Here is a 13,999-nt window from a genome sequence, read left to right on the forward strand (position 1 = left end):
CATACATACATACATACATACACAAATCCATACATCCATCCATCCATCCATCCATCAATCTACAAGCCAATCCATCCATTTATCCAACCCTCCACCCATTCACAAACCAAACCAACCATCCATCCACCCATCCATCTATCTGCACCTCCATTCATCATCCAGTTCATCCAACACTAAATCATCTAACAAATGAATTCCTCCATCCATTCACAAGGCATGAAAACAGTGGGCACAAGGCAAAAATATACCATGGATGGGATGCCAGTCTATCACAGGGAGTTATGTACACATGCATTTATTTATTATTCACCAGACTGATCATTTAAAGTAGCTAAGCAAAGTAATGATGTGTTTTCAGGTGGTGGAGGAAACTAGGGAACCTAGAGGGCAAACTTGAACATTGTGAGAACGAAGAAACTAACAGTTTATTTATTTATGTGAGAGTGTGAAGCACATGTGGAATTACCCTGGAGGGTCTGTTTGTACTTGTGCTTTGTATGTGGAAATGTGTTTGTGGATCCACACAACAAATTGTCTTTTTTTTTTTTACAATACAAATGACTCATTTCAATAGAAAAACTGATGAATGATGAAACTGATGATTGATGAATAGAAATATGAATGCATTTCTAAATATAATTACCTGTTTGGATTCCAGGGCATCATTAAACTATCATAAGAAAAAAAAAGAGAACTATTCAAACAAGACACATAAGTGAGCCATGAAAACAGAGAGATTCAGACTCCAAGAGTACAGCTCAAGAACATTTGTTGATTTCTGATATCTGTGCTATACTAAATCATGTTTTAACAATTTAATTATCTGATATTTTATTGTGGGGGGCACGGTGGCTTAGTGGTTAGCACGTTCGCCTCACACCTCCAGGGTTGGGGGTTCGATTCCCGCCTCCGTCTTGTGTGTGTGGAGTTTGCATGTTCTCCCCGTGCCTCGGGGGTTTCCTCCGGGTACTCCGGTTTCCTCCCCCGGTCCAAAGACATGCATGGTAGGTTGATTGGCATCTCTGGAAAATTGTCCGTATTGTGTGAGTGAATGAGAGTGTGTGTGTGTGTGCCCTGCGATGGGTTGGCACTCCGTCCAGGGTGTATACTGCCTTGATGCCCGATGACGCCTGAGATAGGCACAGGCTCCCCGTGACCCGAGGTAGTTCGGATAAGCGGTAGGAGATGAATGAATGAATGAATGATATTTTATTGTCAAGTGAGGAACAAATACATATACTGTACACAACTGTGTATGCACAGCAAATTCTGCCCTTTGTAATCAATTCTCTGAGCGAGTTTAAATGCTTTTGCATGACCATAAGATATACTCTAGCACAAAGTTAACTGAACTCTTATCTGGGAGTTGATTTTGCAGCTCTTTTCAGGAGTTAAAACTAACCTCCTATGGAGTTAAAATTCTACTAAAATATAGAGAAAATTGAATTCCTGGCTAGAGTTCAGTGGCGCCACTAGCAATTTTGGGCCCTTTGAAAGAAAATTAGACTGGGCCCCCTACCACAACCTTTTCGCACCAAACATACAAGCCTCTGGGTGCCCCAAAAGTGTGTGGGCCCTTAGAATCATCCTAACTCTTCCCCCCTTATTGGCGCCCCTGCTAGGGTTTATTTGAAAAATAACCCTTTCATAGTCTTAAAGTATCTAAAACACTAAAATGGTTTCAGGTGAAAATAATTACAAAAACTTTTTTACAGCATTTGGTGGATGCCCTCATACTGAGTGACTTTATATATATTTTTTATTTTACTTTATTATATTATGACTTTAGTTATACAACGGACCAATTTAGGATTAAGGGCCTTGCACATGGGCCCAGGAGACCTGTGTTTGTTGGACCTGGGTTTCAAACTTACAGCCTTTTGATTAGTAGTCTAACAACTTAACCACTGAGCTACAACTTCCAAAAAAAGTTCAGTATTTTCTGAAAATCCCTCACAGCATAAACAATAGTTTAATAAAGTAAAATGGCACATTTACCATCCTCACTGTATAATCCAGGGTAAAGACAACGCCAGTGGAAGATGCTTGGGGAAGTCGTGGCCTAATGGTTAGAAAGTTTGACTCCTAACCCTAAGGTTGTGGGTTCGAGTCTCGGGCCGACAATACCACGATTGAGGTGCCCTTGAGCAAGGCACCGAACCCCCAACTGCTCCCCGGGCGCCGCAGCATAAGTGGCTGCCCACTGCTCCGGGTGTGTGTTCATGGTGTGTGTGTGTTCACTGCTGTGTGTGTGCACTTTGGATGGGTTAAATGCAGAGAATGAATTCTGAGTATGGGTCACCAAACTTAGCCGTATGTCACGTCACTTCACTTTAGACTCTGATTTACACTCTTTAAACACCAGCTGTAGTCTAAGTTAGAAAACTCCACTGCCAAAAACTAACTTACTCAAGTTTATGTCTAACTCCAGAATATTAATCTCCAGATATTTGCCGTGTGGCATAACGCCAATGATCACTTAAATAGAATAAATTATTTGTTTAATTCTTCCCTAATTTGTCATTATTCCTATGTGAATTTAGGGGCTGAATGTGAACAAGTAGGTTACTGAGTGGACAAGTCAGTTAACACTTGTAGTGTTAGTAACCTTTGTGTACTTAGCCTTTGTAGGCTGTTTAGTTGCCTTTGGGGGGCACAGTGGCATTTTGGTTAGCATGTTCGCCTCACACCTCCAGGGCTGGGGGTTCGATTCCCGCCTCCGTCTTGTGTGTGTGGAGTTTGCATGTTCTCCCCGTGACTCAGGGGTTTCCTCCGGGTACTCCGGTTTCCTCCCCCGGTCCAAAGACATGCATGGTAGGTTGATTGGCATCTCTGGAAAAATTGTCCGTAGTGTGTGATTGCGTGATTGAATGAGAGTGTGTGTGTGTGCCCTGCGATGGGTTGGCACTCCGTCCAGGGTGTATCCTGCCTTGATGCCCGATGACGCCTGAGATAGGCACAGGCTCCCCGTGACCCGAGGTAGTTCAGATAAGCGGGAGAAGATGAGTCAGTGAGAGAGAGTGAGTAGTTGCCTTTGTTGACAGATTAGCAGCAGGATTAGACGCATATTGCAATATGGAGTTCCTGAACATGTTTCAGTGTGGACTGTTTATGTGTTAAGCACAAAAAACATTTCTATAGTAACAAGCTTGTTATAAAACGTTGGAATTTCTCAGTCCTGAATGAATTTCTATTTTTTTTACATGACGAAATACGTCACTAACAACAAGTCAGTCCTGTTTGCATCAAATCAATGAGACAAGTGAAGCGGCGTTATTTGGACTGTACCATCTCTGAGTCCCCCCTCTATTAGTTCTTTAACTGAGTGGTGGACTGTACTAACCGGAGTAGAAAAAAGGGGGGATGCTGTTCTTATAAGGCTGCAGCTGCGACCATAGGGGAGTCGGTGGAAGTTTCAGAGCCGGACAGAAAGCTTACATACGGTTATGGCTTGAGTTCTCGCGTTAAACTTTCACGTTAAGTTCTCACGTTAAACAATAAGGCGGCGAGACGAAGCGCGAGATTTGCTGCTTTTTTATTTTGTTTTACGCGTCGCATCATTTCCGATTGGACGCTGCGCTGTGATACAGGGAGCAACATCAGCACCAGCACTTCGCTAGTCAGTGTGTGTGTGTGTGTGCGCGCGCGTGTGTGTGTGTGTGTGAAAGAGGTATAGGGAGAAAGAGAGAGCGCGCTCACGCGCACACGCAGGACTGTTGGAGTGTGTTGGATGATGGAGAGGAGGAACGGGATGATGAAGAGGAGGAACGGGATGATGGAGAGGAGGAACGGGAACGGGATGATGCGCTCGGGATGCATCCGGCTTTTCTGGATCTTCAGCATCAGCATCAGTGCTCACGCTGCTGCTCCGTCCACCCGTAAGTGCCACTGAGGCTGCATGCCCTGTGTGTGTGTTTGTGTGTGTGTGTGTGTGCTGTTTGGGACGGACACAAACTGCCAGTTCATGAAATCCTGGGACATACTGCATACTTTTTTTTTTTTTTTTAAGCTTGTCTTATATTCTGCCTTTGTTTTGCTTAAACAGTTCAGTTTGAATCTCAGCTCAGCTCATTGTATCGTGTATCAACACACATCATTGAACCCACATTTACAAGCTGGACCGCTCAAATACACTTATTGCTTTGGGTGGTTTTAGAGTACAATGGTGGAAAAATCAGGTATTTAAACAACCAATGTTTAGCTCCTTCATGATTTGCACATTTTCTAAGTGATGGTTTTGCAGTAGAGGACACAGAAGGAGCCCCTGGTGTTAAACAATGCAGTAGTGCGATGCTGACTCGTGCAAAACTCATATGTCAAATTCACTGAAAATGAAGCTTGAGAAATTCATCCTGATTATTCTGCTATGACCATTTTTTTGCTTTGTTCATTTTGTTGAACATCTCTTTTATCAGATCAGAGTTATTTCTTGTCTTGTCATCATCAGTAGGCAGCAAGAACATCAACATCTGTGCACATGTACTTACTTATTCCTAGTCTAATTTGAGCACAATTCAGTAAAGTGCACGAGTGGAAAGCTCTCTGTCATTCGGGTTTTGTTCTTCCACAAGAAGTCCTCTTTCTGAAACAATCAGATGAAGTCATCTACTTATGGGGAGTAAATTGGATAGTCGCTCATCTTATCAAAACTAATCTCTCACACAGACAGAGTGTAATCACACCATTAGTCTTAGTTCCGGCACACACTACACACCACACAATACACACCACACCACACACTACACAAGACACAATACACACCAGAAAGCGGTTACACTGCATCTTCATGAGATAGACAAGCCACTTTGGAAGGGATGAAAGCGGACACGGCATGCTGTAACAGAAAAATAATCAACCACTGTGCTGGTGAAGGATTTTTTTCCTACTATTATTTTCCTTTAATAGTACAAACATTTTTCATTTCATTTTCAAATTAACCAGATAACACACTTTTTATCCATTTATACTGTAGCTACATGTAATGATTTAGAACAGCCATGAGACATGTTAGTTCAGCTATAAACATTTATGTGACTTTTAGCCAGGAAATGGAAAACTGAACATACAGTATTTCATTGTGAAGCACTGACACCTTCCAAACATGTTAAATAAACTTTTTCTTACAAAACTTTACCAAATTAACCAATTATATACAGTATAGATTTATAGATTTCAAGATTGATAGATTTTATAGATTTTAGATTTATAGATTTAAGATGTATTATTATCCTTGGAATATGTATATATACACTCTGATAATGTACCAATGTCTTACACTTGTGCATTTGCATCCTATGTAATATTTACAGTTATATGCATTGATCTGCTCTGCTTCTTCAACTCACTACATACACTACAGTATGTACAATAATGTGTATATATATATATATATATATATATATATATATATATATATATATATATATATATATATATATATATATATATATATATATGTATATTACTTATATTTATTTATATAAATTTCTGTTTGCATTTCTGGTTAGATACTAACTGCATTTCATTGGCTCTGTAATTGTGCTCTGCACAATGACAATAAAGTTGAATCTAATCTAATCTAATCTTCTATGACGCGCTTATAGAAGTTGTCACTATACAAATGAAAAGTATTAGTTCAGCAGATGTAATAAAAATGTAATTTGTTAATTTGAAAGTTAAATCTATCTATCTATCTATCTATCTATCTATCTATCTATCTATCTATCTATCTATCTATCTATCTATCTATCTATCTATTACAAGGTTTGGAAGGAGTCAGACGTAAAGTTTTTGGGTAATATAACACACTGATTTTTAACCTAATAGAGATAAAATAATAATAATAATAATAATAATAATAATAATAATAATAATAATAATAATAATAACAACAACAACAACAACAACAACGAATAAATAAATAAATAAATAAAGTCTGACATTGTAGTAAAAAACCACACAGTTTATAATAAGCAATAATATAAAATGAGAGTTTTAACATGCGAATGAAAGAACAGTTAAGAAATAAATACGAATTTCCGACATGATGCTACGACAAAAAAAGGAGGACAATTCAATCACTTCTGAGCAGAAGGAGGATTTTGGTTTTTTCAAAATAACTTCCGAGGGCTGTGATGAACAAGCTGGAACATCATCATTTAGACTGATTTTGTCCTTGATTTTACTCTTCTGTATGTTTTGATGCTCAAGGAATAAATTTAAAAAATAAATAAAAAAAGGTAAAAGCATTGCTTTAATTTGGGGTGAGTTATAAGCCAAGAATATTTACAAACACATCCGGATTTTATTCATTATGATTTTTTTTTAAATTCTTTACAATTTCTTTTTTTTTTTTAATTGATAGAAAGCTTTATTCACTGAGGTTTAGAGACACAGCATGTGAAGAAACAAACAATTAGCAAAAACCGAGGACAGTGACAGCTATCTGCATGTTGTCGAGTAAATTGACGATCATTAGGAGTGGCACAGCACTGTTGCAGTATCTCTGGGTTAATCTGTCAGTGTAGTTTCTCATGAAAAAGAAAAAGAAAAAAATGTGTTTCACCAAGATCACTGACCACATTTTAACTAAATACAAAGTATTTGTATTGTGTGTGTGTGTGTGTGTGTGTGTGTCATTCATTATCATTTGTAATGTTGCTCCCATTTAAAACAGTTCGGCTCAAGCCCAGACATTTTTAGGGTCATGATTGAGGACAATGTCCCGTCCAGAGACAAGCTGTTTCGTGTTGAGGTTTTGTTCTATCTGACCATTGAAAATACCCCTCGCTAATGAATATGTTTTTTTTTTCATTGGTTGTTGCGTTAAATCTTACCCATATACAGTACAATAGTGCTATTTTCTGATTGGCTATTGTGTAGCCTCTTTTTTTTGATTGGCTGATAAGTGTCAGGCTCGACTAAGAACTCCAGGGGAGACGCGCTTGGATAAGCCCGGTTCCATAGAGACAGCGATGCGGACAGATACATTTTGGGCACTGCGGCATATTAAATATATGATAAATAGTAAGTTTTTCTGCGTGAGAAATACAATGTGTGGCGGGAGAGCGTGACAAAAGACTGAAATGCGTGAATGTCACCCTCAATGCGTGATACTTGACAGCCCTGAGAAAGATGCTCATGCTTTGAATGTCATGCTTAAGTCCTCCATGCTAAATGTCTCCACCCGGTTGCCCACCATCATTACTCTCATTTTCTAAACCTAAACTCATTCTCTCTATCCTTAGGGCGACCTGTCTTCTTTGTCTTGTCTAAAAATGGGTTAATTGTCCCATTGCTATGTAGCAGAACAATGAATTCTATACTGAGAAATACATCTCAGGCCATTATAAGCCAGAGTTATGAAAACATCCGTGACTCTATGACCGTATTGTTTCCTGTGCTGGCTGATGATGTCATTATCTCTCATATAACAATAAGTTTGAAATAGGAAGTGGAATTTTTCAATGACTGGAGTGATAGACTATGTGACAGTGTGGTTATACTGAGTGTTGTATAACAGGTGCAACAGGTGAAGCAACAGGTGCAACAGGTGAAGCAACAGGTGCAACAGGTGAAGCAACAGGTGTAACAAGTGTGTGCAGTTATCAAAAAAATGAAGCGGCGAGTGTGGTTTCAAATCCGTGTGGAATTCTGGGATTTGAAGTTTGACCTAACCTAACCTGTTAAACATTCATTCATTCATTCATTTTCTACCGCTTATCCGAACTACCTCGGGGAGCCTGTGCATATCTCAGGCATCATAGGGCATCAAGGCAGGATACACCCTGGACGGAGTGGCAAACCATCGCAGGGCACACACACACTCTCATTCACTCACACACTACGGACAATTTTCCAGAGATGCCAATCAACCTACCATGCATGTCTTTGGACCAGGGGAGGAAACCGGAGTACCCGGAGGAAACCCCCGAGGCACGGGGAGAACATGCAAACTCCACACACAAGGCGGAGGCGGGAATGGAACCCCAAACCCTGGAGGTGTGAGGCGAACGTGCTAACCACTAAGCCACCGTGCCCCACTGTTAAACATGAAACAGATAAATATTAAAACTACTCATTCAGCACAGTTTGACTAAGGCCTTAATGTAGAAATGATGATGGCTGTGTATCAAGTGTTTGTCTGTTTACACCATCGCCACTATTTAGCTAAGTAGGCACAGTTTTCCCCCGTGTCCCCACACACATTAAAGTGTGCTCAATGACCCGTTTTTTGTGTCCCTTGAGCTGTTGTCCACTGGTATTTTTATAGCAGTGATTCGATGGAGTTTTTTGGTTGGGTTTGGGAGTCTTAGGGGACTGCAGCAGTGTCAGATTCAGATATGGCCTAAAAGGAAAGCGAGCACACTGAGGACATGTCTGAACATCTCACACTGCTTCAGTTTACTCACCCAGTTGCCTACATTTAACAAGGGCATTCAAGAAAACATCTGATAATTCAGTATTCTGCTTTAATACGATACAGATGCAGACTGAGGAGTCATTTGTCGTTTGGTTGGAATGGTTTATTTCTGTCAGATGGACACAAGGCTACACAGGTGGGTGGTGAGAAAACAACAAAAGCTTAAAAAGCACCAATTCATTCAAACTGAACACAACCTAATTGGCATCATATTGTGCAATCTGTCTCAGGTTTGGTTTGTGAAAGATATTGTTGAATATTCTCACAGTCTCTGATTAATTCATGCAGACCTGGCCCAGAACATCTCTTGATGTCTGCATGAACAGTGACTTTAACACAGGGCAAGAAACCGATCATTTTCCTGGGGGATTTGCTGAAAATATCTTAAAATAAAATAAGAAAAAAGTGTACTTATTGTAGCATTAAGCACAGCTTTGGTGCTGTACAACTGTGCAATCATAGCACATTTATTTATTTTTTGTCTGGGTTGTGAAAATGAGCAGCCACATGTGAATATGGAAATAATGTTACAGTTGTCTACCGTTGTATATTGTACAGTATAAAGGTATAAAGGTATTGTTTAAAGGTGCATTAGATAAGGTTTATTTATTTATTTATTTGTTTATGTTTTTTTTGTTTAGGGTTGAAAATATTGAATAATTTTCCGAAAAAGTTCACGAAGCACCCAACTCAGAATCTTTGGCCCATATGGTGTCTATAAAATGATTGACAGGAGGTGCATCCAAATACAAACAAGACCAGAAGTCAGGTTTTTTCACCACTGTGTTTTATAAGTTCTTTCCTAGTTTATCTCTACAATCAAGGAACAAAAACGAAAAACAGAAAAAACCTACTATTGCACCCGTACATATTTCTCAGACCCAAATTATATAGCAATGACATATAATTAAGTAAATGAACTATACAGGATACATGTTAATCTAATTTTTTTGAGTAGTGACACATTTTCCCCACAAATATTGATTAAATATTAAGTTCATGAGACTTTTTTCAGTCAAAAAATTCAGGCATCTATCCAAACGGAAGTCTCTGGTAGGACTTGGTTTGTAGTAAATTGGTTTAATACAATAAGTAGAGGAAAATACTGTTTCCGCTTTGTCCGGTTTAAGATGGATAACAGCAGTTCATGAGCTCATTTTTTTTCTCAAATTGTTGGGTGAATGCAAGAATGTTTATGGAAAATCCATTATAAAACCCAAGGTTAATGCATTGCATCAATAAAGGTTTAGGAGAGCAAATTTTGTCAGTGCTTTCGGATTCAGACAGTGAGCCGCAGTGCCTTGCTTAAGTAATCACCCTGCTTGATCACATTTTGTAGTGTTCTAAATGGAAGAGTGGAGAGAAGAAAGCCATTAGCCATTTGGAGACTGGATAAACATACAGAAAGGTTTTCTGGTTTGATGAGACCCAAATTGAACATTGGTCTTACAAAGTGCTCTGTCTATTTTTTTTTTAAAGACAGCTCTAAACCATCCCTACAGTGAAGCAAGGTGTATTGATTTTATCCATTAACAGGAATTTGGAACCTGGTGAAGGTTGAAAGGCAAAAGCCTAATTGATATAGCCGAGGGCAATTCTTGAAAAGAACTTGTTCCTGTATTCAAGAGATGTGAAAGAAAGATTCGTTCGAGTGGTTTATATACAGTACACTAACAAACCCAGACCTTAATATGATTGTGAATCTGTGGCAAGAACTTAGACCTTGCTATTGACCAAAGTTCTATCATCCAGTTTGATAGAGACTGAGCAATTATCCCTACATAGTAAAGATATATTCCAGAAGACTTACAGGACAAGGATGGTTGTATTTTTTCCCAATATTTACAAAAGGAATTAACCCTTGTATGTTGTTGGGTCTGTGGGACCCATATTCATAAACATCAATAGTTTTGAAAAACTTTGCTTCCTTGTAAATTTGTTGATTTTTTTCCCATTTAAAACTTAATTAACTAATTAAATTCGATTTTCTTTTTTTTTTATTACATTTTATTAAAAAACAACAAAAAATGAGTAGCACTTAAATTAAAAAATGTGATGTAATAAAGATAAAGGGCAAATATTAACCATATATGCTGTTTATATTGCTTGTAATTGAGATGAAGTAAACATCTGTAGAGTATTTTAACATCAAATTTTTGATTGTGTTGAATTAAAAACCCTAAAATGCAGCGGGTCGAAAAGACCCACGAACACTGGCTGAGTAACAAAAATACGAACAACACCCAAGGGTTAATGATACTATTAGCTCAGAAGTTAAGATGTTGGTCTGCTGATTAGATGGTTGTGAAGTCATATCTCAAACTTGATATGAGCAGGGCTCTTGTGCAAGCCCCTTAACCCTTAATTGTATAAATTAGATCTGAATAAGGTCAACCGGCAAGTGACATAAATATCAAATGTAAATCTCTGTCAATTTAACTCCATGTTGTAAGACTACAAAATAAAGACAGGTTCAGCATTTGCAAAGGTATGGAAATGTATGTGAGCCTTTTATTTATTCCACAGATCCTCACTCTGTTTTTATTGCCCTGCTCCTTATAATGTATACATTATTATATAAGTTATTATCATCATGAAACAGTTGTCTTACAATTTAAATTTTAATTAATTACTGTATATTTTTTGTTTTAGGATCTGCATGTTTGCCTTTGTTGTAGATTTGTTTAAAAGAAAAAGTAGTTTCTTATAGCTGAGTGTATAATGCTAATGCATCTGGTGGATTCTGTAGAAGATAATTGTACTCAATAGAGATACATGTTTCTGGTTGATTCTTTTTTTTTCTGGAAACAAATGCAAATTCCTCATTAAAACTCAGAAGGCTTGCAGAGATTTTTAAAAACATCCTATTTTATTTCCGACACACGCAAGCACATGTAGCTCATTAAAAACAACCGTTGCTTTACTAAAATCGTTAAAAGAACTGTTGACAAGTTTGCACTTTCCTGCTTTTGCAGGAACCATGCAGCAGATCTCTTTCGATTAAGGGCTGGGGTTTGCACTTTGGCATAAGCATTGGTCTGCTCTTTTGTCTTGAGGTAATTAGTGAAATGCGGACCTGCTTGGCAATGCTGGATACATGTACTGTTTGTCCTTATTTCAGTGTGAATCATTACAATTGATTTAAATATAATGAAGCCCCAGAAAATGCTAGTTGTTTGCCCAAAAGGATCTAAGCTGGATTACAGTGTATTGAACTTCTGAATTCTCTTCAACCATATTTGACTTTTTGTCTTCGGTGTATTTTGAACGTTTATAATTTGCTTGATAAACACCTTGTGATTGGCAAAACCCCATCAGACATTTCTGTGAATTCTGGGCACTCATTTGAAAATAATGTGGTCAGAAGAGATCTCTATAGATGTTTGCATCTATAGATGACTGCAGCTGAAGTTATTTTCTTTTAATATGTAAAAGTCCCAATGCATATTTTGGGATATTTAGCCTATATTTTGACCTAAATGATCTGCTGTGTCGACCGTGAACGGGGAGAAGCTGAAAGAACAACAACAGCCTATATTTGTCGCATTTTACATGCAGACTTACTTCCCACAAGGCAAAGATGGGAATCAAACCCACAAACCTGGAGATGTGAGTCAAGCATGCAAAACTTCAAGCTACCATGCCCCCTTTCAGGTAGTTATATTTATTGTGGTTCCATCAAAAACAAAACCCACCCCACTTTTGATAATAAATCCTCACCATGCATGCTTAACCCTTGTATGATGTTCAGGTCTGTGGGACCCATATTCATAAACATCAATAGTTTTGAAAAACTTTGCTCTCTTGTAGATTTGTTGATTTTTTCCCACTCATAACTTGATTAAATTTGATTTTCTTTTTTTTTTATTATTACATTTTATTAAAAAACAACAAAAAACGAGTAGCACTTTAATTAAAAAATGTGATGTAATAAAGGTAAAGGGCAAATATTAACCATATATGCTGTTTATATTGCTTGATTTATTTTATTTGATTTGTTTATTTTTGATTGTGTTGAGTTAAAAACCCAAAAATGCATCGGGTCGACCAGACCCACGAACACTGGCTGAGTAACAAAAATACGAACAACATACAAGGGTTAACTCAACTCCTCAATATAAATCCTCGTATCATACTGAAAATCTACAAATTACTGGCCTCACTTTTGATTCCCTTTTCTCCTGTTTTCTCTCTCCTTAAATTCAGAGCAGAATAAATATCTTTTTATAAAAAAAAATATTTTTGTTCCAACCGATATAGCGTGTCAAGCCTTTGCCCCCTGCTTTGCTAATAACGACACTCGCCACCTTGAGATGTTAAATGTCCACTCAACCCTGATGGAAACTGGAACTAGCTGGTTGAAGCTCAGAACAGAACTTACTTATGTGTAAAGCAGGAAGGGTGATTTGAGGGATGGTGTGAGTGGGCATCATCTGGCATGGCTAATAGCTTCATGCACTCTGTGGAGAATTATTAGCTTTGAGCTTTCGTGTTGTGAATTCTGCATTAAATGTCACTTTCAAAGTGGGCTAGTCCCCTTGTCTAAGGAATGCCATTATACCTTATATCCAGTCCATTTGGATCTTGCAGAAACACCTTTCTGGCAGTATTTTATATATATTTTTCTGTTTTATTTAGTATCTGTTGTTACTCCTTCTACTTTCTGTCCTTTTCTCTGCCCCTCCGGATGAAGGCTAAGTATGTCAGACTAATAGAAATGATATTATTTTAAGTCCGTCCATCCAGAATTGTGCAGCAGTTTATATCCACATTTTGGAATAAACCTTTGCTCCAGCTATCACAAAAGCAAGCAAACAGTTCCAGCTACAGCAGGTGATTACAGTGCTTCTTTCTTCACAAAGAATTACACTTGCACACTAACACCATTTCACATTGCTTTGCAATTAAAGATTAACAGGTTGGAGGCAATTGGCATTCAAGCTTTGCAACCTGGTACAGTATCACCAATCTTAAGAGGAGCTTCAGAATAACAGCAAGCTGGCCCTGATGAATATGTATCCTATTCGCACGTCTTCAAAGTATTATTACCGAATGCTGCTTCATGGGAAAATGTTGCTAATTTGCTTCAAATTAGCAAAAAGGTGAGAAGAGCTTCTCAAATGATTTAGCCTTGGTCTACATAGTAATCAGGAAGGAAGACCAGCTAACTGGGGTTTGGTTATTATTTTCAGTTTCAGGGACATGTGCTAGATAAAGAAGGGATTGCTCTAGATGGAAGGAAGTGTCACGTAGATAGCAAGGATCTGGTAGTTAAGAAGAACTATAAGGTGAAATTTCCTTGAGATTTGTAATCAAGTATGAGGTTTTTTTGGTTTTTTTTTGAGTCATTTTGGGTTCCTTTCAAGGTTTCTTCATCATGTCAAGTGAAGATTTTCAGTTGCATTTGCATTAAAGGAAATGATATCAGTGCAGACAGAACAGAGCTGTGGTTGTAGATGGAAAGATAATTTTTTGATGGTACTTTTTTAGAATGTGATTTAACAGTGAAGAGCCAAAGCACAGCTGCCTTCTTGAGGCCAGGGTCTTCTCCATCTATGTGGTTTGTGTGCCATTTGT

At 38.1% G+C, this 13,999-nt stretch overlaps 1 protein-coding gene across 1 annotated transcript in view; it reads left to right on the top strand.

Moving 5' to 3' along the window:
• Nucleotides 1-3,437: 3,437 nt before the first annotated feature.
• Nucleotides 3,438-13,999, top strand: part of LOC132840451 (contactin-associated protein-like 2) — a 116,830-nt gene continuing 106,268 nt past the window's right edge. Inside the window, exon 1 of the mRNA XM_060862109.1 lies at nt 3,438-3,878. Within this exon, the coding sequence (XP_060718092.1) occupies nt 3,731-3,878 (148 nt within the window). The 5' untranslated portion in view covers nt 3,438-3,730. The remainder of the gene's footprint in view (nt 3,879-13,999) is intronic.

Source organism: Tachysurus vachellii, chromosome 25 (assembly GCF_030014155.1).
Source record: "Tachysurus vachellii isolate PV-2020 chromosome 25, HZAU_Pvac_v1, whole genome shotgun sequence".
Lineage (NCBI taxonomy): Eukaryota > Metazoa > Chordata > Actinopteri > Siluriformes > Bagridae > Tachysurus > Tachysurus vachellii.